Source organism: Physeter macrocephalus, chromosome 11 (assembly GCF_002837175.3).
Source record: "Physeter macrocephalus isolate SW-GA chromosome 11, ASM283717v5, whole genome shotgun sequence".
NCBI classification, from domain to species: Eukaryota; Metazoa; Chordata; class Mammalia; order Artiodactyla; family Physeteridae; genus Physeter; species Physeter macrocephalus.
In genome coordinates, this window is record NC_041224.1 from 97197935 (window position 1) to 97224835 (window position 26901).

The following is a 26901-nucleotide window of genomic DNA, read 5'->3' on the forward strand; positions in this document are numbered from 1 at the left end:
TTTTTTTTTTTTTTGGTTTTTGGCCACGCCGCACGGCTTGTGGGAATCTTAGTTCCCAGACCAGGGATGGAACCCAGGCCCAGGGCAGTGAAAGTGCTGAGTCTTAACCACTGGACCCTCAGGGAATTCCCTTGATTACGCGTAGTTTTTGAATATTGGGTAGCATAAAATATATTAAAACTAATTTTACCTGTTTCTTTTACTTCTTTTTTGAAGCTAAATTAATAGAAGATGTAAAATTACTTATGTGGCTTGCATTCTTAATAGACAGTACAGATCTAAATGGTTTATAAAACACTGGACAGAAAGTTCCATGTGTTTGGAATAAGGAGAGCCGTGGGACTCAGCAGGAAGAGATTTATTGTCAGGAATTGGCTCCCTCGATTATGGAGGATGAGAAGTCCCAAGAGACAAGGTTGATAAGCTGGAGACACAGGAGAGCCAGAGGTTTAGTTCTAGTCCAAGTCCACAGGCCTGAGTTCTATGAGCCAAAGGTGTAAGTTCCAGTACAAAAGCCAACAGGCTCCAGACCCAGGAAGAGCTGAACGTTTCAGTTCAAGTTCAAAGGCAGGAAAAAAAGATCAGTGTTGCAGGAAAAAAAGATCAGTGTTGCAACTCAAGGCAGTCAGGCAAGAGGAGTTCCCCTTTTTCATGAGAGAGTCAGCCTTTTTGTTCTATTCAGGTCTTCCACTGATTAGATGAGGGTCACCCACAATAAGGAGGGCAAACTGCTTTACTCAAGTCTACTGATTCAAATATTACTCTCATTCAAAACATACTCATAAACACATTCAGAATAACATTTGACCAAATAACTGAGCACCCTTTGGCTCAGTCAAGCTGACACATAAATTTAATCATTACGTGTTAACCTGGCATCCACATGCATCTCCTAAACCCATACTTAATCTCGAGGGGCTCTGAGGCTTAAGCTCCATTACCTGCATGGTAGGATGCCCCTGGGCAGCAGGGTTCTAGATTCATCTGGCCAATCACATACCCATGATTCGTGGAAGGGAGGCAGAAGCCCGTCTTCCTTTGCCAGTGGCAGTTGCTGAAGCGCCAGTTTCAGCAGGTATGAGTTTTTGCCGTGGCCATTAGGCTCTATATTCTATGGTCTATCACCCACTTTGGGTCTACAGGCTGTGTAGGGCAGCTATATGGATCCGGCAGCAGCTTTCTCCTGTTTTTTGTTTGTCTGTTTCAATGTAATTTTAATTCTAATTTCATACACGCAGGAAAGAAAAGAATACAATAAACGCCCATATACCATCTACCTAGTTTTAACCATTATTAATATTTTGCCTTTTTTTGCCTCATAACTGGATCATTTCTTAGTAAATTAAAAACATCATGACACTTAATCCCTAAATATTTAACATGTATCTCCAAAGAGTAGGGATACTTCTCCAATTAACAATACCAATATTATATGTAACAAAAATAGCAGTAATTCCCTCATACCACCTAAAACTCACTTCATATTCAAATTTCTATAACTGTCCTAAAAAAAATTTATACCTGTTTCTTTGAAACCAGGATCCAGTAAGTTTCACACAATAAATTTATTATGGCTCTTAAGTCTTGTCTCATCTAGGACAATTCCCCCTCATGACATTGACCCTTTGAAGAGGTCAGGCCAGCTGTCATATAGAATGTCCCAAATTCTAAATATGTCTATCTCCTTATGCAGTCATTTAATCCCTAGAATTTAATCATTATGTGTTAACTTGGTATCCACATGCATCTCCTAAACCCATACTTAATCTCCAAATAAAGACAATAACAAGGTCGTAATTCTTCCTAACATGTTACAGCTATCTTGCATACAACTAAAAACGCACTAAACCCTCCTCCAGAAAAGGAGATAAGGTCCTTAAGTGATACTTACTTTTCTCCTTGATATCTCATAGCTTAAATACTATGATGTAAAATTAACACTTAAATACTATAATAAAAAGTCAGTACATCTTATGTTACATAAGGGAAAAGAAAGGGAAGAAAACATAAACACGCATATACATGTAAACCTATTCGTAACAAAATGAGGAGATATTCATGACAATTACATTCCTGTAACTGGTCACACGGTCATAGCTGGTATTTATAACTACCCTCTTCCACTACCCAGTCTGTATTCCTTTTGCCTTCAGCAGGCACTCAGATGATCATAGTTCTTTACCTGGTGTGATGCAAACCTTCATTCCTGGGCCATTAGCAGACTAATATTCAATGAAATATTTGTTATATGTTACACGCTAAGCATAATTGTGGGATCTCTGTGCCATTTATTTTTTTAAAGACACTTTTAAAATTATTTATTTATTGTCTGCGTTGGGTCTTGGTTGCTGTGCGCGGGCTTTCTCTAGTTGCGACGAGCGGGGGCTACTCTTTGTTGCGGCGCGGAGGCTTCTCATTGCGGTGGCTTCTCTTTGTTGCGGAGCACGGGCTCTAGGCGTGCGGGCTTCAGTAGTTGTGGCATGCGGGCTCAGTAGTTGTAGCTTGCGGGCTGTAGAGTGCAGGCTCAGTAGTTGTGGCGCACGGGCTTAGTTGCTCCACGGCATGTGGGATCTTCCCGGACCAGGGAACAAACCCATGTCCCCTGCATTGGCAGGCAGGTTCTTAACCACTGCCACCAGGCAAGTCCCAGCTCTGTGCCATTTATTAGTTTCCACAGACATTTGTCTATAGGTACTGTGGTTTGTCTGATATAATTAATTCCTACTTAGGAATTAATAAAAATGCAACTTTATTTCATGGCTTGCTTTTTGGTAACGTAGTCACAAAAATACAGTACTGCATGTGTGGTGTGGGACTTCATTTACCAGTAAATTTATATTTTGTTGCTTGGTCTTTAGTGTCCATTGACATGAATCTATTTTTAGCCATGCAATTATTATACTTTATTAGTACTCATTTACTGCATATAGTATATTATGTTTATACAGATAATTTTTTTCCCTTACTAAACCACTCTAAATTGCTTTCAGTACATGAATGATGAAAGTTAATTTTTTCTTAAATATTTTTTGTAATATTTGGATTTGTCTTATATACCAGCAAATAAGGTAAGTGACTTACCCACATGGTGTAACTAGAACTAAAATCCATGTTTCCTGATTCCTCATCCAGTAATCTTTCAAAGGATAAAGGAAAATAAAATAGCTTGCTAGGACAATACGATTTATTTTCTTTCTTTTGCATTTTATCTGGGTAATTTTTTATTTTTTGTTATATCTGCAAAAACAAAACAAAACCTGATTTGAGTTCTATTAATAAATTGCTTAATAAGCCCTAATCGATTTGATTGTTTTACTTTAACTGGAAATGGCTTAATGGTAGCTAATTTATATGGTCATGTGTAGTTTTATATGTTTAAATGTTTGGGTTTTTTTAAATAAATTTATTTATTTATGGCTGCGTTGGGTCTTTGTTGCGGCCCGCGGGCTTTCTCTAGTTGTGGCGAGCAGAGGCTGCCCTTCATTGCTATGCACGGGCTTCTTAGTGAGGTAGCTTCTCTTTGTTGCGGAGCACGGGCTCTAGGCACGTGGGCTTCAGTAGTTGCAGCACGCGAGCTCAGTAGTTGTGGCTTACGGGCTCTAGAGCGCAGGCTCATTAGTTGTGGTGCACGGGCTTAGTTGCTCCGCGGCATGTGGGATCTTCCCGGACCAGAGTTCGAACCCGTGTCCCCTGCATTGGCAGGTGGATTCTTAACCACTGCGCCACCAGGGAGGTCCCTGTTTAAATGTTAATCTGATTTGTTAGCTCTTTTTCTGCTTTCAGATATAAATTACTTCAGTGAAATGACAGTTATATATCATATGATTGCTTTTGTGGCCAGAATCCACAAGGGTATCTATAATCTCTGAGTTAACCTTTCTTGAATGTGACATTTCCTCAGTCTCATCCCTATTATAGCCTATTTTTTAGGAATGAGTCCATAACATGAGTTATTTTGTATTTGTTCTCTGATTTTCTTTCTTAACCCATATCCTGTTTTTTCCTCCCAGCACTTACAACCTTTTATTCTGTAGTTCCTGTGAGATTCCCATTGGTTTCCATCTGTATTCTACTCATGCTGCCCTGGCTGCCTTGAGAGGTCACTTCTGCCTTTCCACTGACAAAATGGTGTGGTAAGTAGACTTAGATATTCTTTATCAAATAAATTTTAAAACATCTTCCAGAAAAGGCATAATGTTTGTACCAGAGAAGATGCTAAAGCCAGGTACTGTTTCTTACAAAAAAGATGGCAGTGGGACCAAAACATAGTCTTATAACATTATGATCATTTTAGATGTCTCATAATCATACCATGTGTTAATAATCATACCATGGAATAACTGAGGGGATATTCTTTCATTCCAAGAACTTTTGGAAGGTAAGTTTTTGCAAAATAATGCTGTAGTAGACACTTTTGGGGTTTGTGCCTAGCCCCTGTCTCCCTCCCAAAGTGTGGGACTTTGTGGCCATGTTTGTTATCCTGTGTGATACTCCCAGGTGATGGGATCAGGAATAGACCTGACCTAAGCTAAGCCAGTCAGGCTTTTTACCCTAAGAATTCGAAATAAAGACCCAGAGACATTGGTCATCTGTAGATGGAACTGGTGCTGAAGTTGGGAAGTGAAAGGTCTAGGTTTAGGGTAGATATTTTCTATGTCATGCATGTAAATGCAGAGAAATTTTGTCTACAGAAAAAGAAGAAGGAAGCAGATACACAAAGAAAAGTAAAAAATAATGACCATGTGGCCTCATAAAGTCAGAAAAAGTTCCCTACTGGTTGTTCCTTCTCATGAATTACTTTGGATATTTCTTATCTTTCTAAATATAAATTCTACTTTTTACTTAAGCTTTTCCGTTATTGCAACAAACTGAAACATCCATCAAAGTCTTTTCTTGGTTATTAGAAACAAAAACAGCCATTGATGACCTAGTTTGTGTCAGGTATTGTACTATGCTTACCTCACTGAGTTCTTTTTTTTTTTTTTTTTTTTTGTGGTACGCGGGCCTCTCACTGTTGTGGCACGAACCCGTGTCCCCTGCATCGGCAGGCGGATTCTCAACCACTGCGCCACCAGGGAAGCCCCCTTACTGAGTTCTTAATGTAAGAAAATTGGGGCTTGGAGATGTGGAGGAGCTGAGAATTGAGTCCATGTCTTAACTCCAAAACTTAATTTCCATTCATAAAACAAAGTTTCCTTTTCCTCATTTAATGCGCTTAGATGGGTGTTTCTAGCTGAGCTATGGATGACAAGAGCAATAAAACTTATAAATAGGGTGGACTTCCCTGGTGGTCCAGTGGTTAAGAATCCACCTTCCAGTGCAGGGGATGCAGGTTCGATCCCTGGTCAGGGAACTAAGATCCCACATGCCACGGGGCAAATAAGCCTGCGTGCTGCAACTACTGAGACCATGCACTCTGGAGTCCAAGCGCCACAACTAGAGAGAAGCCTGTGTGCTGCAACAAAGAGCTCGCGTGTCACAACCAAGACCCGACACAGCCACATAAATATTTTTTTTTAAAAACTTATAAATAGGGGACTTCCCTGGTGGTCCAGTGGTTAAGACTCCGCAAAAACAAACAACCTTAAAAATAAAGCCCATCCTTTACCATGAGGTTGTTCAGTGCACATTAGGTACACTATTTGTTCTTCAATGCCGATTTTCTTTTCTTTTTTTTTTTAAACATTTATTTATTTATTTATTTGGCTAAACTTGGTCTTAGTTACAGCACACGCATGGATGGTTGTGGCGTGCAGGATCTTTAGTTGCGGCGTGCGGGATTTAGTTCCCTGACCAGGGATCGAACCCTGGGCCCCCTGCATTGGGAGTGTGGAGTCTTAACCAGGGACCACCAGGGAAGTCCCTCAATGCTGATTTTCAACAGGATACATGTACTTTAGATGGATTGATATTTTACTTTCAATTTCTAGTTCATTCTTAAATAATTTCTATTTAGAATTAAGTTTAAAGACACAGGGAAAAGTATCTCTAAATGTGTGCTATTCGTAACCTCGAATCTTTTTTAGAAACAGTTTTAAGTAATTATTCCAGCCAACCTGTAATTGAGTTTTTGCTTAGGGAAATAAGCTTTTAGTAACAAAAATTTTTAATATAAATTTGAAAAGCTTTATGAGATTTTTAAGTAATTTCTTAATCAAAATGAGGAGCTGGACTCAAAGGTCAGTATATTCTTTCTGATTAAGTAGAAATTAGGGAACTTCCCTGGTGGCACAGTGGTTAAGAATCCACCTGCCAACGCGGGCGACATAGGTTTGAGCCCCGGTCCGAGAAGATCCCACATGCCGCAGAGCAACTAAGCCCGTGCACCTAGAGCCTGTGCTCAGCAACAAGAGAAGCCACCGTAATGAGAAGCCCGTGCACCACAATGAAGAGTAGTCCCTGCTCGCCACAACTAGAGAAAGCTCCGCACGCAGCAACGAAGACCCAACTCAGTCAATAAATAAAATTAAATTTTTTTTAAAAAAGGGAAAGTATAGGTAGCATGAGTCTGGGAATATGATAAATCTATGTCTGTGTGTATCAGAATGAATTTGGTTGCTAGTTACAGAAAACCAAAGAGTGGCTTTAACAAGTACAGGGTGGGGCAGTTGGCCACTCCAGGATTGTTCTAGCCGCTCAGCTATGACAGGGCTCTGGGTCAGCATCTCTGGTTCTCTTGGCCTTTTCCTCTTGGATGCTGCAAGTATAAGCATTACATCCATAAATAGTAGCATCCAAAACTGGAAGGAAAAGGATATGGTAAGTGTGGGAACACAGGGAATGGTCTCCTTTTATCAGCAAAAATTTCCTTATCATTTGCAGAACTATGTCACATGGTTGCCTTAAGCTGGGAAAGCAAATATGTGACAGGAGGGAATAAGATTGCCACAGTTGGCCCAGAACAGTTATGATTCATCTTTTAGGACTGGACACACTGCTGCCCTAAACAAAATCTGGGTTCTGTTAGCAACAAAAACTTGAGGAATGGCTCTGGGGTAGGCAACCAACAGTATTTGTCACAATTGTGGTTACTTTTCTTCTAACTGTGCTACACCATCTACTGGTAGAGTTATGAGGCTTATACTTATCACAATTGTTCATATGACCCTGGTTTTTTGTCTTTAGTTTTTCGTAGGATAATTTTAAATCATGTATTCTGGGCTGGCTAGGGGTGAGATGAGGCACAGGTCTCTCTGATGACTTATTATTATTTAATATGTAAAAAATTATATATTTTTTTGCATTATTTTTGGCTGCGTTGGGTCTTCGTTGCTGCGCGTGGGCTTTCTCTAGTTGCGGCCAGCGGGGGCTTCTCATTGCAATGGCTTCTCTTTGTTGTGGAGCACGGGCTCCAGTAGTTGTGGCACGTGGGCTCAGTAGTTGTGGCTCGCAGGCTCTAGAGTGCAGGCTCAGTAGTTGTGGTGCACGGGCTTAGCTGCTGTGAGGCATGTGGGATCTTCTCAGACCAGGGATCGAACCCGTGTCCCCTGCATTGGCAGGCGGATTCTTAACCACTGTGCCACCAGGGAAGTCCCTCTGATGACTTATTGAGAATATTTTTCCTACAAAATACATTATGAATCTTGAAATGGAAATCAGCAAGAAGGCAATCTTTGCTTGAGAGATATTGTAAGTTTGGTTCCTTGATAATTATAACTGTGGTATGGTACTAATATTTTCTTTCTATATTTTCTATTTAGCTACCTCTTAAAAACAAAAGCCATAGTAAACGCATCTGAGATGGATATTCACAACGTATCTCTACCAGAAAAGGTTGCAGAGGTAAAACTTCATGATGGATGTGTGTTTCCTTTAATATAGACAATTCCTAATAATCTGTACCCATGAATTTAGGGGCAGTGAAATGGTGACTACGCCAGTAATTCTTTATACCTGGTTTGGCATTCCTTATTGAATTTGTGACACAAAGCAAAATAGTAAAGCCATATTGTCAAGTCTGGTTCAGGAGGAGGTGGAGAGCTGCTGAGCTCCACATTCCTATTCCTCCTCTCTGCTGGGTATGGACACCATCATCCTTCATAGGTCTTTCCTCTTTGCAAGCACCTCATGCTTAGACAGCTTGGAGAAAAAAGAGCGCGGAAACCATCATTAAGAATTCTTACTTAAATGGGCTTTACTAGTGTTTCATGGTTTCCAGTTGAAGAAAGCAACTTTGTTTCGGTAGCTTGCTGGCTCATTCGGAGTGGAAATTTGGCTATAACTTTACTACCGTCGGAAGAACAACCTTAGAATTTACTGTTGGTTTTGTTTTTAGCACTGTTAATAGTTTATTCCTCGGTAATTACACATTTAGTAACCAGGGCATTTACTTTTCAAAGTTTAAGTAACTTTTAGGACAGGGGAACAGTGATTTTTTTTTTCTTTTTTTGCATAATTAACTAAGCTCATGAAACCATGTTCTAAGCCAGGAATTAGCAAACTTTTTCTGTAAAGGACTAGACGACAAATGTCTTAAGCTAGACCATTCATCTCTGCTATTGTAGTGCAAAAGCAGCCATAGACGGTATATAAACACATGGATATAGCTTTGTAATAATAAAACATTATTAAAACAAATGGACAGCAGGCTATCCTGCAGTCCATAGTTCGCCTACCCTTGCTCTGAGCAACTAAGTTGATGAGCAGGGTCAGTAAATACTGTGGTTAGAAATAATTCGTATGGGAGATAACGTCTAGAATGGTGGCCCGAGGAGCTGCATGGACCCCTCCCCAACAAAACAGCCATAACCGAAGAAAATTATAAAGAAAACAGCCATCTTAAGTCTGTGGAAATTTTCCTCAAGGCTTAAAGCAAATGAAGAGATATTTATTGAAGAAAATCTACTAAACCTTGGTAAGAGCAGTGAAAACCTGTGGCATTTGAGCCACAATCTACTCCCTCCCTCCCTTGCCCCTCCAGCTCAGAGGGAGGGAGGCCCCGTCTGGGCAAATGCAGCCAAGAGCACAGGGATCCTTTTCCCCTAGCTCTCAGTTTAGGGCTGTGGTATCTTCCCAGGAGGGGCAGGCTACCAGCATTTCTCATCAGAAGCTCTATTCTAGGCAAGAACAGCCATTTGTAGTGTGCAAGTTCTACCACCGGCACAATAGACTAAGAGTACTAGGAACCCAGTCACTTTTGTCCCAGCTTGCTTGTAGGGCAGAGGCTTCATGCTGACAGATGCAAGCAGAAAAGACGAGAAGCTACTGCCTCTGCCCAGCACCCTGCTGGTAAAGCAGGGGTGTTACTCTGAGAGACACTACCCCACCCCAGCTTGGGAGCCCATATTAAGAGGTAGATTGTAAAAAAAGAGCTCTGAAGCTTTCCCGAGGGAACTAACTTTATTTGGAACAGGGTGTGAGGATATTCAAATCTAAGGATTCTACCCAAAACAATGGAGATTTTGGTGGTGAGCAATTAAGAGGAAGCTGATAGTCCATGTGAACAACAGGCTAAACCATGGACAAGTTAGAAATTTTTAAGAGAAAATCAGGGAAACAGACAGCTAAAGTAAAAGCCCTCCTGGGGTTGGAACAAAAGAAGACTGGCCTTAAAGACTACCCCCGTATAAATGGGTCTGATTTTAATTTGATTAGACTGTGGAGCAATTTATGTCCCAGGGCACTGTCAAAATAGAGCAGTCAGCCAGAAATTAGTGAAGGCTAATAGCTGGGTGTGATATCAACAAAGGCCTCCAGTTTACACAGAGCTCAGGGAAAGAGAGTCAAAGAAGGCCCTGCTAAATCCACTGTCATCCCAGGGTGACTGCACATGCCCAAGGCTGTGTCCTCAGAGGAGTGACATCAGAGGCTGCACACTGTGGGGGAAATAGACATTAATGAAATAGTCAAGCCAACTACTAAACAGATAAGCAAAAAATAACCACTAAAAGCCAGGACATGGGGTGGAGGTAGGGGGATGTTTAATATCCCAAGTTGCTTTAATATGTTATCTAAAATGTCTGTTTTTCAATAAAAATTAGGAGACATGCAAAGAAAAGTATGACCCATACACAGGATAAAATACAGGCATCAGAAACTGTTTGAAAAGGCCCAGATGTTGGGACTTAGCAGACACAGCCTTCAAAGCAGCAATTAAAAGTATGTGCAAAAGGGGCTTCCCTATTGGTGCAGTGGTTAAGAATCTGCCTGCCAATGCAGGGGACATGGGTTCGAGCCCTGCTCGAGCATGCTCCACATGCTGTGGAGCAACTAAGCCTGTGTGCCACAACTATTGATCCTTTGCTCTAGAGCCCGTGAGCCACGACTACTGAAGCCCACGTGCCTAGAGCCCATGCTCCACAACAAGAGAAGCCACCGCAGTGAGAAGCCTGCGCACTGCAACAAAGAGTAGCCCCCACTCACCGCAGCTAGAGAAAGCCTGCGTGCACAGCAACGAGGACCCAAAGCAGCCAAAGATTTTTTAAAAATAATAAATTTTTTAAAAAGGGCTTAAAAAACAAACAACACCTAAATGGAAACCCTGGAGTTGAAATACAATCAACAAGAGAACAAACGTATGGACACCAAGGGGTGGCGGGTGGTGGTGGTGTGATGAATTGGGAGATTGGGATTGACATGTATACACTGATGTGTATAAAACTGATGATTAATAAGACCTGCTGTATAAAAAAATAAAATTCAAAAAAAAACAAAAACAAAAGTACAATCAACAACTGAAATGAAAAATTCACCAGAGAGGCTCAACAGCAGATCTGAATTGGGCAAAGAATCAGCGAACTTGGAGACAGATTGATGAGATTTGCAATCTGAAGAAGAAAGGAAAAAAAAAAAGAAAGAAGAAAAATTAACTGAGTCTAAGAGACCTGTTGGACACCATCAAGCACACCTAAATATGCTTTGGTAATGAGAGTACAAAAGGGAGAGGAAAGAGAAAGTAGAAAAAATGTTCAAGGAAATAATGGTTGAAAACTTCCCAAATCTGATAAAAGACAATCTACATGTCTATAAGCTCAACAAACACAGGTAGGATAAATGCAGAGAGAACTATACCCCAGCACACAGTAAAAATGTTGAACACTAAAGACTGAAGAAAAATCTTTAACAAAAATGATTTATTGTGTCCAAGAGCACCCAAATAAGATTAATGGGCTCTAGAGTGACCTGTTTAAGCAAAATTTCCTGATGAATTTTGTGTATTCTTGTATCTTGGATCATAAAAAGTAGATTTTGTGGTATGCAAATTATGGCAGAAATTTTTTTTTTTTTTTTAACTTCAACAGAAGCCTTATCCATGATAACTTTGTGAGTCTGAGTACAGGTTGTATTCTGAGTAACACCACTAAGTTTGGTTCTAGGTATAGCTATTCTAAGCTGAAAAAACTATTGAAAATTAGCTACCACAAACATCTGTTCTAAATCTGACAACCAGAGCTACTCTTGAAGGTGATTAGCAGAATATTAAAGACAGACATTTGTTACTGTGAACAAAGAATTAGAAAAAAAAAATTCTTGCTACTGGAAAAAAAAGGGAAAGACATTAATGCTTCTGTTTCCACAAGCTTTCTTATCCCCCTTTATTCTTGTCTTCCTCCCCAGGTTTTGGAGTTATCACCAAACTGGTGATAAGGGCTAGGAAGGGTGGAGACTAGAAGCAGTGATGCTCAGCAGTGGCTGGTCTTTTTCCACATGAAACTTTGTATCTGTCACCTTATTGTGCTCTAGGTTTGTTGTATAAAGTTCTTTCAGAAATAGAACAGATGTCCTTTGGAAATGTGTTGCAGTATTGCCAGCTCCCAATCACTAGCTTCAGTCTGAAGTGGCTTCTAGAATCTGCAGATTGAGAGTTAAATTTAAGATTCCCTGATAATCTATGTATTTCTCTTCCCAGCTGAAAGAGAAGATAATGTTAATACATACTCGCTTAAATTCACTCACGAAGATTCTGAAGGAAGTGACTCCTGATCAGTCCAAGCCAACAAACTGATCCAGAATCAAAGCTTGAGTATCATGTTCAGGCCTTATTGCTGTCTTCAACAACAGGTGCTGTTTGATCAATTCTCAAGAAAGATCAGTTTCAAGGACGGATGGGAAACATGGTTTATTGTTTACATCTAGACTGATTTTCCAAGTGATTGATTTGTGAAGCTGTTTCTGGAAGATGAGAAACTAAGGAGACTTCTGTCCAGGTTTCATAGCTATTTGTCTTAAGAATTTATTTTAACTTCTTATCAATTTCATAATATTTATTTCAGAAAACATTTTGACTGCAAATTTAGGGATTAAGAGGCAATGTCCCATGAGTGCTCTGATCTAAAGATGCATGTTTGGCCTGAAAATAGCATTGTACTTATGTTGACTATTATTCCTACATGGAGCAACTGTCATGAATACTGAGAAATCATTTTTTTCTTATGTGAAATACGGGTACATACATTTTCTGTAGGTTATGTTCAGTAAGTTAACTGCATAATATATATATATCTTTCCTTTTTCTGTTGTAAACTGAGCTTAACAGGATAATAATGAAAGGAATGATAAAAACATCAAACATTTACCGAAATGCTGCTTGCTTTTATTTTGCTTTACGTAGCACTGTGGCTCAGTAGCTCATCATATTATTCATTTAATAAATATTTATAAAGTATTATACTAGGGCTTCCCTGGTGGCGCAGTGGTTCAGAGTCCGCCAGCCGATGCAGGGGACACAGGTTCGTGCCCCGGTCCAGGAAGATCCCACATGCCGCAGAGGGGCTGGGCCCATGAGCCATGGCCGCTGAGCCTGCGCGTCCGGAGCCTGTGCTCTGCAACTGGAGAGGCCACAACAGTGAGAGGCCCGCGTACAAAAAAAAAAAAAAAAAAAAAAAAGTATTATGCTAGCTGCTGGGGATGAAAGATAAGCAAAAACAGCTACTCTGTATCCTCAGTTTATAATCTAGTCAAGAGATGGGACACTCAAATAACCACATGAAGACATTTAAAATTACAACTGTATTAAGGGTTCTGAAGAAAAGGGACATAGAGATATAAGCACATATAGCAAGTAACTGACCTGGTTTGGGGGTCAGGTAAGGCCTCTCTGTGGAAGTAATGTTTCAGCAGTGGTTTGAAAGATGAGTAAGCGTTTAATAAGCTGATGAAAAGAACAGTCTATACAAAGGCCCTTAAAAAGACCTGTAGGAGTTACAATGGTATCCAGAAACCAGCGGATGCAAGGCCTTATCGGCCTTCCGAAGGATGTTTGTTTCTATCCCAACAACCTTGAAGAATTTTAAAGGAGGCCTAGACAGGATCAAATTTTTGTTTTCAGAACCTCATTAGGGTTGTCCTACGGAGAATGGGTGGGAGGGCGGCAAGCAGACCACTAAGGAGGGGCTGGCGCTAGCACAATCAAGAGATGATAGCCAAGTGGTGGTGCACAGAGAAGTTAATGTGGTTTTGATGTGGCTAGATTTTTTTTTTTTTGCTGCACTGCGCAGCATGTGGGATCGTAGTTCCCTGACCAGGGATTGAACCCACACCCCCTGTATTGGAAGCACAGTCTTAACCACTGGACCACCAGGGGAGTCCCCAGTGGCTAGCAGATTTTTTTTTTTAATAAAATTTATTTTATTTATTTTTGGCTGCATTGGGTCTTTGTCGCTATGCACAGGTTTTCTCTAGTTGCAGCAAGTGGGGACTACTCTTTGTTGCGGTGTGCGGGCTTCTCTTGTTGCGGGGCATGGGCTCCAGGTGCACGGGCTTCAGTAGTTGCAGCACATGGGCTCAGTAGCCCACGGGCTCAGTAGTTGTGGCTCGCGGGCTCTAGAGCACAGGCTCATTAGTTGTGGCACACGGGCTTAGTTGCTCCGCGGCATGTGGGATCTTCCCGGACCACGGCTCGAACCCGTGTCCCCTGCATTGGCAGGCGGATTCTTAACCACTGCGCCACCAGGGAAGCCCGCTAGCAGATTTAATAGCAGATTCTTTCCATTTTAGACTGCATATAGGATATTTTCCTTTAAAACTATTTGAAAGAGAAAATTCTGGCTCGCTTTATGTTATGCTTTTGAGTTGCAAAATTTGGTTAAGGGCGAAGCCTCTGGCAACAACCAGTACCAGAAAAGCTCTTTCTACTCCTAAAGAATGAGACCTAATAATACTACTACACTGAATCATCCTGGGATTCTTATTGTGTATGGGTATGTCTGCCTCAATGTATTTCCTTTCTTTAAAAAGCTGTTCTGGGGCTTCTTTGGTGGCGCAGTGGTTGAGAATCTGCCTGCTAATGCAGGGGACATGGGTTCGAGCCCTGGTCTGGGAAGATCCCACATGCCACGGAGCAACTAGGCCCGTGAGCCACAACTACTGAGCCTGCGCGTCTGGAGCTTGTGCTCCGCAACGAGAGGCCGCGATGGTGAGAGGCCTGCGCACTGTGATGAAGAGTGGCCCCCGCTTGCCACAACTAGAGAAAGCCCTCGCACAGAAACGAAGACCCAACACAACCAAAAAGTAAAGTAAAATAAATAAATAAATAAATAAATGCATTTCCATTAAAAAAAAAAAGCTGTTCTTACGTAGCTATTTTCCTTAACCTCTGGATTTGCTGTTTTGGTAGACTTTCAATAGAAGATTAAATGCTTGAACTTGACATCAAATTAAGCTGGCTGGTTTTAAATATTTTTTTTCTCTCAAATACAAATTACATGTTTACTCTAGAAAAAAATTGATATAGATGTGTAACAAAGGAAAGGGTAAAAGTACACTTCCCCTTACATTTCTGAGAGGCACAATGTAGCATGCTGGGAGCCAAATGATTTAGATTCAGATTGTGGCTTGGTTACTTATTAGCCATGAACTTGAAGAATTAAACTCTTCTTGTAAATTAGGGATTAAAAACTAACTAGGGCTCTAGTGAGGATTAAATGAGTTAATGAATACATCTAATGTAATTAAGAGTAATGCTTAATATTAAGTGCTTAATAAATGCTAGTAGCTATTATAACCTTTATGTGTGTGGACAGACACATAGACATAAAAGGCAATTAAATTTTTCACATTATTCTGCAACCTGCTTCTCAAATAATACATGTCACAGACAGCTTTCTATACCAGGCCTCACAAATTACTTAACACCTGCATATATGATTCAATCATGAATACATCAGAATTTAACCACTGTTTTATTGGATCCTTGTCATGTCTTTGCATATCTGTCCTGGTATTTCTGTAGGAGTGATTCCTAAAGTGGAACAGAGTCAAAGGGTATGTGCATTTACAATTCTGATATTATGCCTTCCATAAATGTTGTACCAATTGTACTAATACTCTAATGGTTGACTTTTTTAAACAAGGCCTTAGTGGTATAAAAGCTCCTCTGGAAGTCTACACCATCAATAATGACTGGCTGATATTAACAGATTCTAAGGCTAGTTATCATTTAGCGTTGTATATATGCTGAATAAAAGTGCTTTCAAAATTCCATGTATTTATGAGAAAAAACTGCATATTGAAAGTCCCCAAGTTGTACACTTTTGAGCTCCTTAATTAACGGCAGAAACCATCTCAATTTTTATAACTCCAGCATCTAGTACAGTACCTGGGAGTAGAGTGTATCAGTGTGTGTTAAATGAATAGTCTCATAAATCAAAGGAAGGAACTATTACATTAGTTGTCACATCACAAAAACCACATAGCTTTTTTGTTCATTTGACAATAGCCAATCCCAAGGAAGTTTGTAATAGCTTTCTTAAAACTGAAAAAACTCCTTTCCCCTGAATCTAACAGGAGCTCTTAATTAGTGTTGAAACGTCTTTAGTTAACTTTTTAAAATTAAATATAAAAGCTTCTTAATTATTGGCAATAATTGTATCATTATATCCTTACCAGAAACTAAACATCTGCTCCTAGACCTAGCATAAGGTTGGCCCTAAAGGTAAAATGGGGGATGGCATAAGGGCGTAGTTTAAATAAGGTGCCTCTTTATTCATATGGTTGCCTGTTTTTCCCTTGAACTACAACAGAAACTGCCACAACTTGGCATCAAGAAACCCAGGTCCTTTGTCTTCTTTATTTGACATCTGGCGCCTACCTAAGCACAGGTCTGTGGATAGGCTCCTTCTTCTTCCATCTCCATAATTTACTGCATTATTAGAATTACCCATTCCAAGTAACAACACAGTGAAATTTCAGTGCATTCTCAGCCCATGCTGCTTTATTGCCAAAATATATATGTACACAGGTGCAGAGTTTCCAACTTTTACAGCAGTTCCTTTTTACAGCAAAGAATATTTCTTCTAATATTCCAAAGATGCATAGATTAGAAAGCAAGCTGCCTTTTGTAAAACTTCAAACATTCAATGAAATTCTTTTAACATTATCTTATATACCAATGAGGCAATGAAGATCTGAACAGCAAGTAAAAACAGAAGCTACTGAATTAAAATTCTATGCAAAGGTTATTCTAACATGAATCTTTTAAATTACGAGTAATAGGTGGTTTTAAGGTAAGCGCCAAGACTATTACTGTTGCTTACAGACTGATGATAATGTATTGCCAGAATATTTATCCCTGGGAGAAAATTATATTTTAATCTATGGCATGGCATACCATCACCAAGGGAGACAAAATCTTTTGAAAATTCTCACCTTAAGGTATCTACTCTTGACTTTAAAGGTTTATGAGTATGGGTTCCTGGAGAAATCTGTGATGTCTGGGTTTATAACATTAACATTTTAATATGGCCTAGTGGAAATAATAGGAACAGAGATTAGAGAAACTCTGTCCTTAAATCTTTACTGGTTTCATTGTTTGGCAGACATTGATAAGTACCAAACAGAAACTTTACATATGGGATATGACATTTCACTTCCTGAACTGGGTAAAAGGACTATAAGTTATTCATTAGGAACTACTGGAAAGTTACCATTCCACTTAAACATTCCTAAAGGTATTCAGAGTGAAATCCCACAGCGAAGATTAAAATGAGGTTTAAATAATTTTGGAAAAATTATTTTTCAATCATAGAACATGAAACCTGGAAGGGGCTTAGTGAAAATCATCCAGTCTAATCTTGAATTCTCTTCTACTTAGGTCTCTTTCAGATATAATGAATCACACATTTGTACATTATTTTTCATGATCACATGTACTTACATGAGTTATTTCAGAGTCAGGAATCATCTCAAAAAATTTTAAGCTATTACAATGAACTGATCTATTTTCTGCATCAAGTAAGAAAATAAACAGCAAGGTTTTTCTTTTTTACAAAACGGGAAAACTTGCTCCCGTCTACCTGGCATCAAAAGCTTTAGGCAGGGCTTCCCTGGTGGCGCAGTGGTTGGGAGTCCGCCTGCCAATGCAGGGGACGCGGGTTCGTGCCCCGGTCCGGGAAGATCCCACATGCTGCGGAGCGGCTGGGCCTGTGAGCCACGGCTGCTGAGCCTGTGCCCCGCAACGGGAGAGGCCACAACAGTGAGAGGCCCGCGTACCGCCAAAAAAAAAAAAAGCTTTAGGCAACAAATTATGAAGTCTAACCAAAACATCAAGGATAAAACTCCGGCTATAAAAAAATTTCTTTAAAAACTTAAATACAGTAACAACAGAAAAACCAAACCATAGATGTGTCTATATTTTAAGGACTATTTCCATAAAATGGAATGGGCTCCTTTGCTGGAAGGATCTTTTATGGCTGGGTAATACCAGTGCCATCCAAAGAGTCACCTAGTTACCTGAAAATCTTGGAACATCTGAAATATGTCCATGTTGCCTCTATTCACTTCCAAGATTCTAGTCTTAAGAGATCCAAACTTAAGCCACGTAAACTATCAGACAAACCACATCCCTAGTTACTCTACATCTTCCACACTGGTATTCCATACTCTTTCTGAAACTCTGCACCTTTCTGATTATTATAGCCATAGCAGCTTCTTTATTTATTTGAACATGCTTAGTTTGTGCCTTTTATTTTTAAACATGCTTGGGGACTAATGGAACCAGGCAAGAGGTTAGAGGGTGAGCACTGTTATGCTCTATTCCTGACAGTTTGAATGTCTTATGGTTGCCCCTGTTTATCTTCTAGCTTCCATTTTCAATGGAAGTAAGATAATCTTAGAAAATGAAAACTAATAATCCAAACAATAAATTCAAGCTAGTGGTTTAAGTCTATTGCTTCATTATTAAATGCATATATCTAATTACTAGTAGCCACATAACATTGGACATTTTCAACCATGCATTAGAATATTATACTTTAAGAGTTATGGGCCTGCCACTATTGCTTGCACTTCCATCCAGACCCACTTTTAATAAACATGCAGAGTAAACCCCTTGACTCAGAGGAAGTAGGGGAAATTACAAGGATACATGCAAAGTTTCAACTGAAAATGTGGGTTAATAAAGTGATTGCTTAGAAATGCAGGCAGGTGCTCCACATCTATCACAATGCTGCTTCAGAACAGAGGTACAAAAGTCACACACAAAAAGGTTAAAATTAGGACCACTATTCAGTTATAAAAGGATTAATTGCAAATTCTGGTCCTTTTGGGTAGAGAATGATGTAAAAATTTGGGAAAATAGAGTACTGAGAGATGTCCTCTGGAGCAGTGAGTTTTCTTGGCCATTTACTGACAGTGATGGCATAGAAGAGCATAGGTGGTATAGAGATGATGAAGATGCTCTTAGGCAGAATAGTTTGATTCACATTAATGAGCATTACCTGCACAGCTCCCTGGGGAAAAGGAGTTCATGAACAGCAGAGCTAATACAATGTAAACTCAAAAATCAATGCCCTGAAGTTTAGCATAGCACTCTGCTTTTGAAAACTATTGGCCAAGGAATCCTTCCAAACATGGTATAATTAACAGCCAAGCAATGTTCTGAATAAACTAGAAGCAATTTGCTTGCACCAGCAGCACCATGAGAATGTAAACTCCTGGAGGCCAAGGGTCTCTTCATATTTTGCATATCACAGGTACACAAATAGTAAACATGAGACCAAAACAACATTGAAAAGTATCAACCATACTTTGAGACTACAAAAACTTGTAGCACATTTGAGCATTTAAAACTATGAATGTTGCTATTAAGGGTAATCTTTAATTGTTCTAAGTAACTAAACTGTTACTGACATCACTGTAATACACAGTGGTGTCCTCATGATCGTGCAGATGTTTGAATATTGCTTGGTTATTCCAATGTCTCTAACACAAAACTGAAGACATAGGACATTTAAAGAGGAGCTATAATCAATTTAATATAGCCTTCTCTCTATCCTTTGGAGTTGCCATTTAAGAATTTAATATTCAAGAGGCACTATTTTCTTAGATCCACTCATCTTTCAGTTTTTTCCCCTGGGAAAACAAGGGAACACAGACACAATCTTTTCAGGGATCTTCAAGGTGCTAAATGGCCAAGATGAACATGAGGTAAAAGGGAGTAAGAAGTCACCCTCGTTCCACTATTACATCCTGATGTGAGAGCTGTGTGATTCTTCAGATCAAGAAACTAGTTTGCTGGGTTCTTGTTAAAATAAGCAGTCACAGGCCACAGGCCTTGGCACATCTACATTAGACAGTGTACTGTCTTTGGCCATTCCCTTCAATCCTTTTGCTTTATACCTTTAAATCCTAACGCCCCTACACTAACAGGCATGAGGAAAAGCTAGCTATCCAAGTTCTTGGTCTGTTTTTTTAAACTCTAAACATACACACACAGCAAACTTTTCTCTCTCTTTAAAAAATGTATCCAGGAAACTAAAGGAGAAAGATGAGGTGACAAAGCAAAAAGTATGCCATTTTATAAATGCCTGTTGTTAAAAGAAACATCATAAGCAAAATCCCCACATGATGAGCTTCAGTGGGGTTACTCAGTAGGAGTACGTTTCCAGGTTAAGCATTAGAAAAGCTTAAATGGCTCTAACCCTCTGCTCTAGCAAACAAGTAGGGTCTTTAACCTTTAACTGACACAAAAGTTGCTATTTCTCACATAATGATATATTCATATACATTCATAGTTTTTTTTTCTTAAGTACCTTTTATATACTCTTTACCTACAACATCTTTTTCCTTTCATGGAATTCTGTTATCACAGAGCCTCAAACTCAAGTAGTATTCTACTGTACAACCCTGCTAATGCAACTTAGTATACATGCAAAACTGTTATTGCTACTGAAATTCTACCTCTTGAAAACTGTTTGTTTTATGGCTTTTTTTTTTGCAATAGGAAATATTCTTTCCTATATACTGTGCTATTTTGCATTCATTACCTTTTCAGAGGTATTTTTTTAAATGTTTAAATGCTTTTCAGAAGTGGATTCTCCCAGGCACTAAACTACTTGAACCAAGAGTACAACTACTTTAAGTACACTATAAGAATCTAAACCTGGGTCCCTCGAGATTTGCTGCCCAAGAGTCAATTTCTTTAAGCCTGCTTCTGCACATTAGACACACATTAAAAAAGTTTTACATTTCCTATCATACTAACTATAGAATCTGTGGCAATAAATCCTGGACTCTCCTAATACTGAGATTTAAAAATCACCCCAGAAAACTGCCATTTCCAAGTTCTGAAGAAAGCTTTTAGAGGTAGGAATTTCTTTTCTACAGAAAGCTATGCTTTCAGAACAAAACAACTTTTATTTCTACAAGGAAAAGAAAAGAGTGAAAGCTGTCTGAGGCAATTTACTATAACCAAGCAGGGAGTTAGTTAATATTAATACATGGCAACCTAGGTAGCCTCCATTTAGCTACATTGCCAATTCTCATGAAAAGGTCTGGAATTTCATCAATAAATACACAATTCAGCAAATCTGGAAACAGGAAAGGCCCAAGAGAAATTAATCTAGGACACTCAACTACTGACCAGTGTTCTTCTGTTAACATGTAGCATACTGCAGATAGGAAACATAAATGGTCTTCAGATTAGAAAAGCACTCACTTGAGCAATTAACATAGCATCTCAGTAAGACATGCAAAATGTAAAATAATCTGATGCAAAAAGAGTGGGAAAACAATAAACCTACAAGACATACAATGTGAAAACAGTGTAAGAACAGTCTCACCTCAAAGAGAGCAAAGCAGAATCATTAAATGGGGCCTCATTTTGATATAAGGTTTCATAACACACAAAGGCAACTGGTTTCCTACCTCATGGAAAACTTAAAAATCCTCAAAGACAGTATCTCACCTTGTGACCCCATATTTCTATTCATAAATGAGTCTTTTTGGCCTTAATCTCTTTTCCCCAGGGAGAATATCATGGATTCAGACATTTATGAGAAAAGTAAAGGTCTAGATTTTCCACTCTTTTTACACTATTAGTTATTATCAATAATTCATCCTGAAGTTTAAATTATTACTAGGCTCATGCAATAACCCCTAACATGGCACTACAATATGCTACCAAGCACTAATGCTTACAAAACTATACACATCTCAAAATGGAAGACATTGGTGATTTTGTTGTTCTTAAACAACTTGTAACATTTGTCCACAAGTATTAAAATATACATATATATATTTCTATTGCACATATCCCATTTTTGTTCAACTTTTTAAAAGAAAAACTGCCAGCTAACATGGATGAGCAAAGGAAAGGAAGTAGGCACAGCTACAGATTGAGGCATAGTCCTGCCTAAAATTATAGCTTTTGCCATAATGAAGTGGACCAAAATAGACCAGGAAAAACAATGTAGATGTATTAAGTAAACAATGGGCAAATACAACTGGAATATACCCATTTTGTTAAATGCCATCTGGTGAAAATCATGGAAGATGCAAAAACAACTTGAAAGCATTAAACAGTGGTTCTCTTAGCTTTGAAATGATAATATGTAAAGCAACTGGAGAAGATGAGTCTGATACACACACAATTATTCAAACAAGTGGGCCAGAGATGGTTTCACTGGTGCTGACAGTAGAGGGTCTCTATCCCCTGCCAAACAATCCTACCCAAAAAGTTGCCCCCCAAAACATGGGGAGGATGGGTAACAGACAACTGAAGATACAAATTCTCCATGATATGATATTCCCAACATACCAACGGGACTCATGTATGTAGGTTCCATTCTGTCTTTATCAACTCCAAAATACTGATAGAAAACATCAGAAAGTGGCTGAGAAGTTACTTAGAGAAAAATTTAAGTTACCTTTATCCAAGTTACTTCTACTATGCTTTACCACTCAATAATTGCCCCCAATTAAAGGAAATTATATTTTATCTATATTATGTAATTATTTTACTAAAACGCTTCCATATGCCAATTCAAATTGGTTGACCAATTTAACTAATCATTAAGAGTGCTCAATATTTCCAATTTTTGGCTATTTCTATCACTCTCAAATTCTGGTAAATCTGCCCCAAGATTTCAGCAGCACAACATGCATGGCCCTGGGCAAACATTCCCTGTATCACAGAGATGATCTAAGATGATCTGTTCTTAATTTCATCTAACCAGCTTTAAATTCTTTCTCTACTCACAAAAACTTATAAAGGTTTCATTCTTCTTATGTAAACACCTGGCAATTCATACAATGGTCCTCTGTTGATTTGGAAGCAAGGACGGCTTTACCCTGTAGTCTGTTCATCGGATAGTTGTAAGTTTTAACAGAAAGAAAGGAAATTCATTATTTCTTACTGGAACTATTTTTCTTGTTTGAGTTTTTTCAGACCCTGGATTTCTTCTAAATCTACATTGACCCAACCACAGTCTGAGAACATTTCTTCTGAGGCCCATTCTCTGATGAGACAGTTCCAACTGGGGAAAGTTACCTCAGTCCCAGCCTTTTCAGCCGAACATACACCTACTGCTTAGAAAAATAAATCAAATACCCAAGAACCCATCTTGGATCAAAGGAAAAAAGTTACTTATCCTTTTACAAAAAACAGAGCTATAGAATGTGAAATGCCATAAAGTCAGATGGAGCTGCATAAAGCATTTTCACTTCTTTTTCTTAGGAGAAAGGAGTAATATGGAAACTTTCCTCATTTTTTTCTCCACTCCTGTATGTCCAAAGGTGAAGGCAGGTCATACTGTAGGGTCCACCCCAAGATCTTCTGAACAGAAAAACCACTTTTGCCACTTTTCTTCCAGCCTTAGCAGCATGTAAAACCAAGTCTCAAGTGCTATATAAGTAAGACTGCACGAAAAAGAATGAACTAATTTTAATACAGTAGCTTCTCATCCTAGGGTGGTGAAGAGGGTGTCATCCCTGGACTCAAAACTGTTTAGTTTCCTTTTACCAACCTTTCACTAAACCCAAGCATGCATTCATAGGGTTAGCATCTGCACAATGTGGTTATTCCTTAGAAGAATGAAAAAACATTAAAAAATACCATATATCCAAAGACTTCTGAGAAAGAAGTCCACCACAGCTTCCTTCTCCAGGAGAAATATCCCTCTTATCATCCAAAAATGTGGACTTACACATGTAAAAATGTGTATTTATAGAGTTGTGATGATGTACTCACATATGCAACTAACCTTGTGATATCTTGTCTTTATGCTTCTTTATCACATCAAAAGTTTTACTGCAAAATTGGACCTTTGTTCTTATCCAGTAAATCTATGCCAAAGGATGAGCCAGGTATTAGATATATATGTAATTTTTTAAGCATCTCTTTCACTTCAAATTAGAACACATATTTGGAATTTACTGCTGCAAGTCTCAACTGTGCTTATCACAACAGTGGCTAAAACTGGAAGACGTTAAAAAAAACACCCTGATGTCACGCATGCTTGCTATTTCATCTTCTTGTCTGGAACAAAAGGCATAGAATTCACAAATATCGCCATCTAAGCACCTGTTTCAAATGATATCAGCCTTCAGCTTGTAAAATTATTTGTGATTAAGCAAATTGAAGCAGAAGATGCATGTCAGTTGCTTCTTTCTTCCTAGAGAAGTTAGCAGGATGACTGCATCCCAGGGGCTTCTCTTCTTTGAATCTGAGAGGTGGAACAAAAAGAAAAGCAGCCTTTTCCAGTCCAAATCATGGAGGTAAAGTGTAGAGAAGAGATATCCACATTTCAAGAATAGGGAAGGTGGCCCGATAAAAGAAGCAGGACAACCCCACTCCAGGAGACAACATAGAAATACCTGGAAATACAAAATAAATTGAAAACAGGACGATTAAGATAGGTACTTCTATATGAGCTTACTTTTTAAAAATAGTATTTTAAAACACACAGAAAAAAAATTTTTGGATTACATATTGTTTAAAAGAAAATGTCCAGGGCTTCCCTGGTGGCGCAGTGGTTGAGAGTCCGCCTGCTGATGCAGGGGACACGGGTTCGTGCCCTGGTCCGGGAAGATCCCACATGCTGCGGAGCAGCTAGGCCCGTGAGCCATGGCCGCTGAGCCTGCACTCCGCAACGGGAGAGGCCACAACAGTGAGAGGCCCGCATACCACAAAAAAAAAAAAAAAAAAAAAAAGAAAAGAAAATGTCCAACCACACCAAATTCAGTATTATCACTGGAAAAGCAGAAGCAGGGGAGCTTCCCTGGTGGCACAGTGGTTAAGAATCCACCTGCCAATGCAAGGAACACGGGTTCAAGCCCTGGTCTGGGAAGACCCCACATGCCGCGGAGCAACTAAGTCCGTGCGCCACAACTACTGAGCCTGAGCTCTAGAGCCCACGAGCCACAACTACTGAACCTGTGCACCTAGAGCCCGTGCTCCACAAGAGAAGCCACCGCAATGAGAAGCCCGTGCACTGCAACAAAGAGTAGCCCCCACTCACCGCAACTACAGAAAGCCTGCGCGCAGCAACGAAGACCCAACACAGCCAAACACAAAAAATAAATTAATTTATTAAAAAAAAAAGAAAGAAAAGCAGAAGCAACGACTTCCCCAGCGGTCCAGTGGTTAAGACTCCACCTTTCAATGCAGGGGGCATGGGTTCGATCCCTGGTCAGGGAACTAAGATCCCACATGCATAAGCGTGCGGCCAAAAAAAGAAATATGTAAAAAATAAGAACAAACTAACAAATAAATAAATAAAAAGAAAGAAAGAAAAGCAGAAGCAGTAGCCAGGAAACTTATGTTAAGTATGATACAAAAAGCTAGAATTATATAAAAACTTGCATTATATAAAATGAAATACACATTAATTTCCTCTTATGCAAATGGAGTAATATAGTCCATGAAATGATTCTATACAAAACATTTGTGCTGGGACTTCCCTGGTGGCACAGTGGTTAAGAATCTGCCTGCCAATGCAGAGAATATGGGTTCAAGCCCTGGTCCAGGAAGATGCCACATGCCGCGGAGCAACTAAGCCTACGAGCCACAACTACTGAAGCCCATGCCCCTAGAGCCTGTGCTCCGCAACAAAAGAAGCCACCGCAATGAGAAGCCCACGCACTGCAACAAAGAGTAGCCCCTGCTCACCACAACTAGAGAAAGCCCACACACAACAACAAAGACCCAACACAGTCAAAAATAAATAAATATTTAAAAATTAAACATTTGTGTTTAAAAGCAGTATTGTAGGACTTCCCTGGTGGTGCAGTGGTTAAGAATCCACCTGCCAATGCAGGGGACACGGGTTCGAGCCCTCGTCTGGGAAGATCCCACGTGCTGCGGAGCAACTAAGCCCGTGCACCACAACTACTGAGCCTGTGCTCTAGAGCCCATGAGCCACAACTACTGAGCCCATGTACCACAGCTACTGAAGTCCGCACGCTTAGAGCCCATGCTCCACAACAAGAGAAGCCACTGCAGTGAGAAGCCCGTGCACCACAACGAAGAGTAGCCCCCGTTCGCCACACCTAGAGAGAGCCAGCGTGCAGCAACGAAGACCCAACGCAGCCATAAATAAATAAATAAATAAAACCAGTATTGTACTCCAAAGTTGATGCTTAAATACTTAATACTCAAAACCGTATGTGTCATCTTACTCGGAATTATCTTCAACTACCTAAGACCAAGAGTGAACAATAAAAATTTTGTAAACTATAAACACAGGTAAAACAATACGTACTGTAGCATGATCGCCAAATGCAAGCATGTAAAAACATTAGCAGTTCACTGCTGTTAAACATCACACTTGTTAAACTGCAAATATCTGCAAAAGTAATCAGACAAAAAAAGGACAAATATTGTGTTATGTCCTCTTACATGAGGTAACTAGACTAGGCAAATTCACAGAGAAAGAAAGTGGAATAGAGGTAACTAGGAACTGGGGGGAGGGGGGAGCAGGGAAGTGGAGAGTTACTGCTTAATGGGTACTGAGTTTGTTTGGGATGATGAATAAGTTCTGGAAATAGACAGTGGTAATGGCTGCAGAACAATGTGAATATACTTAATGCCACTGAATTATACATTTAAATATAGTTAAAATGATAAATTTTATGTATGTATGATAATAAATAAATAAATCACAGGTGCATATCAAAAGCTTAAATAAATTACTTAAGCTTACAAAAATGGCCAATGGTGACTGGCTAACTAGTCTTCCTAGCCCTCCATTTTTAGTACATCACAGAGATTCAAAAATACCTCTCAACTCCAAACTGACCTTGAATAACCTCTTCTGGTTGAAGAGGAGACAGTTCTGATTCAAAACCTACAAAAGGAAAATGTAAATTAATTCAGAAGGTAAAGAACTACAGAATTTGCATTTGTTATAAAAGCAGCAGAGGAAGTGAGAGAAAAAACTGAGAATATCCACATACAAGCCTTTAGAACCCTATGGAGAACAGAGCTGTTTCATTAAATAAGCTTACTCAGGCTAGTTCAAAGCTTGCACCAGCCACTAGACTGTTCTGTAGCTAAATTCTAATGGCCAGATAATTGGCAGTAATGTTGAGGGGGAAAGAAGATACAAGCTAGTTCTTTTTTTTTTTTTTTTTGTGATATGCGGGGCCTCCTCTGTTATGGCCTCTCCCGTTGCGGAGCACAGGCTCCGGACGCGCAGGCTCAGCGGCCATGGCTCACGGGCCCAGCCGCTCCGCGGCATGTGGGAT

General features: G+C 39.6%; 1 protein-coding gene and 1 long non-coding RNA gene across 5 annotated transcripts in view; one reads left to right on the forward strand and one right to left on the reverse strand.

Moving 5' to 3' along the window:
* Positions 1 to 12767, forward strand: part of OIP5 (Opa interacting protein 5) — a 14749-nt gene extending 1982 nt beyond the window's left edge. Inside the window, exons 3-5 of one of the 3 annotated variants that reach the window (XM_007111707.4) lie at positions 4011 to 4133; positions 7701 to 7782; positions 11849 to 12767. In XM_007111707.4, coding sequence (XP_007111769.1) covers positions 4011 to 4133; positions 7701 to 7782; positions 11849 to 11944 — 301 coding nt within the window. In that variant the 3' untranslated portion in view covers positions 11945 to 12767. Of the gene's footprint in view, positions 1 to 4010; positions 4134 to 7700; positions 7783 to 10248; positions 10686 to 11848 lie in introns of those variants that run through there. The other 2 variants (XM_028495458.2, XM_055088310.1) reach the window with 2 other exon arrangements.
* The window catches only part of LOC114487109 (uncharacterized), a 24563-nt gene continuing 10157 nt past the window's right edge, over positions 12496 to 26901 (reverse strand). The window contains exons 3-7 of one of the 2 annotated variants that reach the window (XR_008618625.1): positions 26454 to 26501; positions 25917 to 26000; positions 23738 to 24030; positions 23418 to 23499; positions 12496 to 12767 (exon numbers count right to left, since the gene is read on the reverse strand). This is a non-coding gene — a long non-coding RNA (uncharacterized lncRNA). Of the gene's footprint in view, positions 12768 to 23417; positions 24031 to 25916; positions 26001 to 26453; positions 26502 to 26901 lie in introns of both variants that reach the window. The other variant, XR_008618624.1, reaches the window with a different exon arrangement.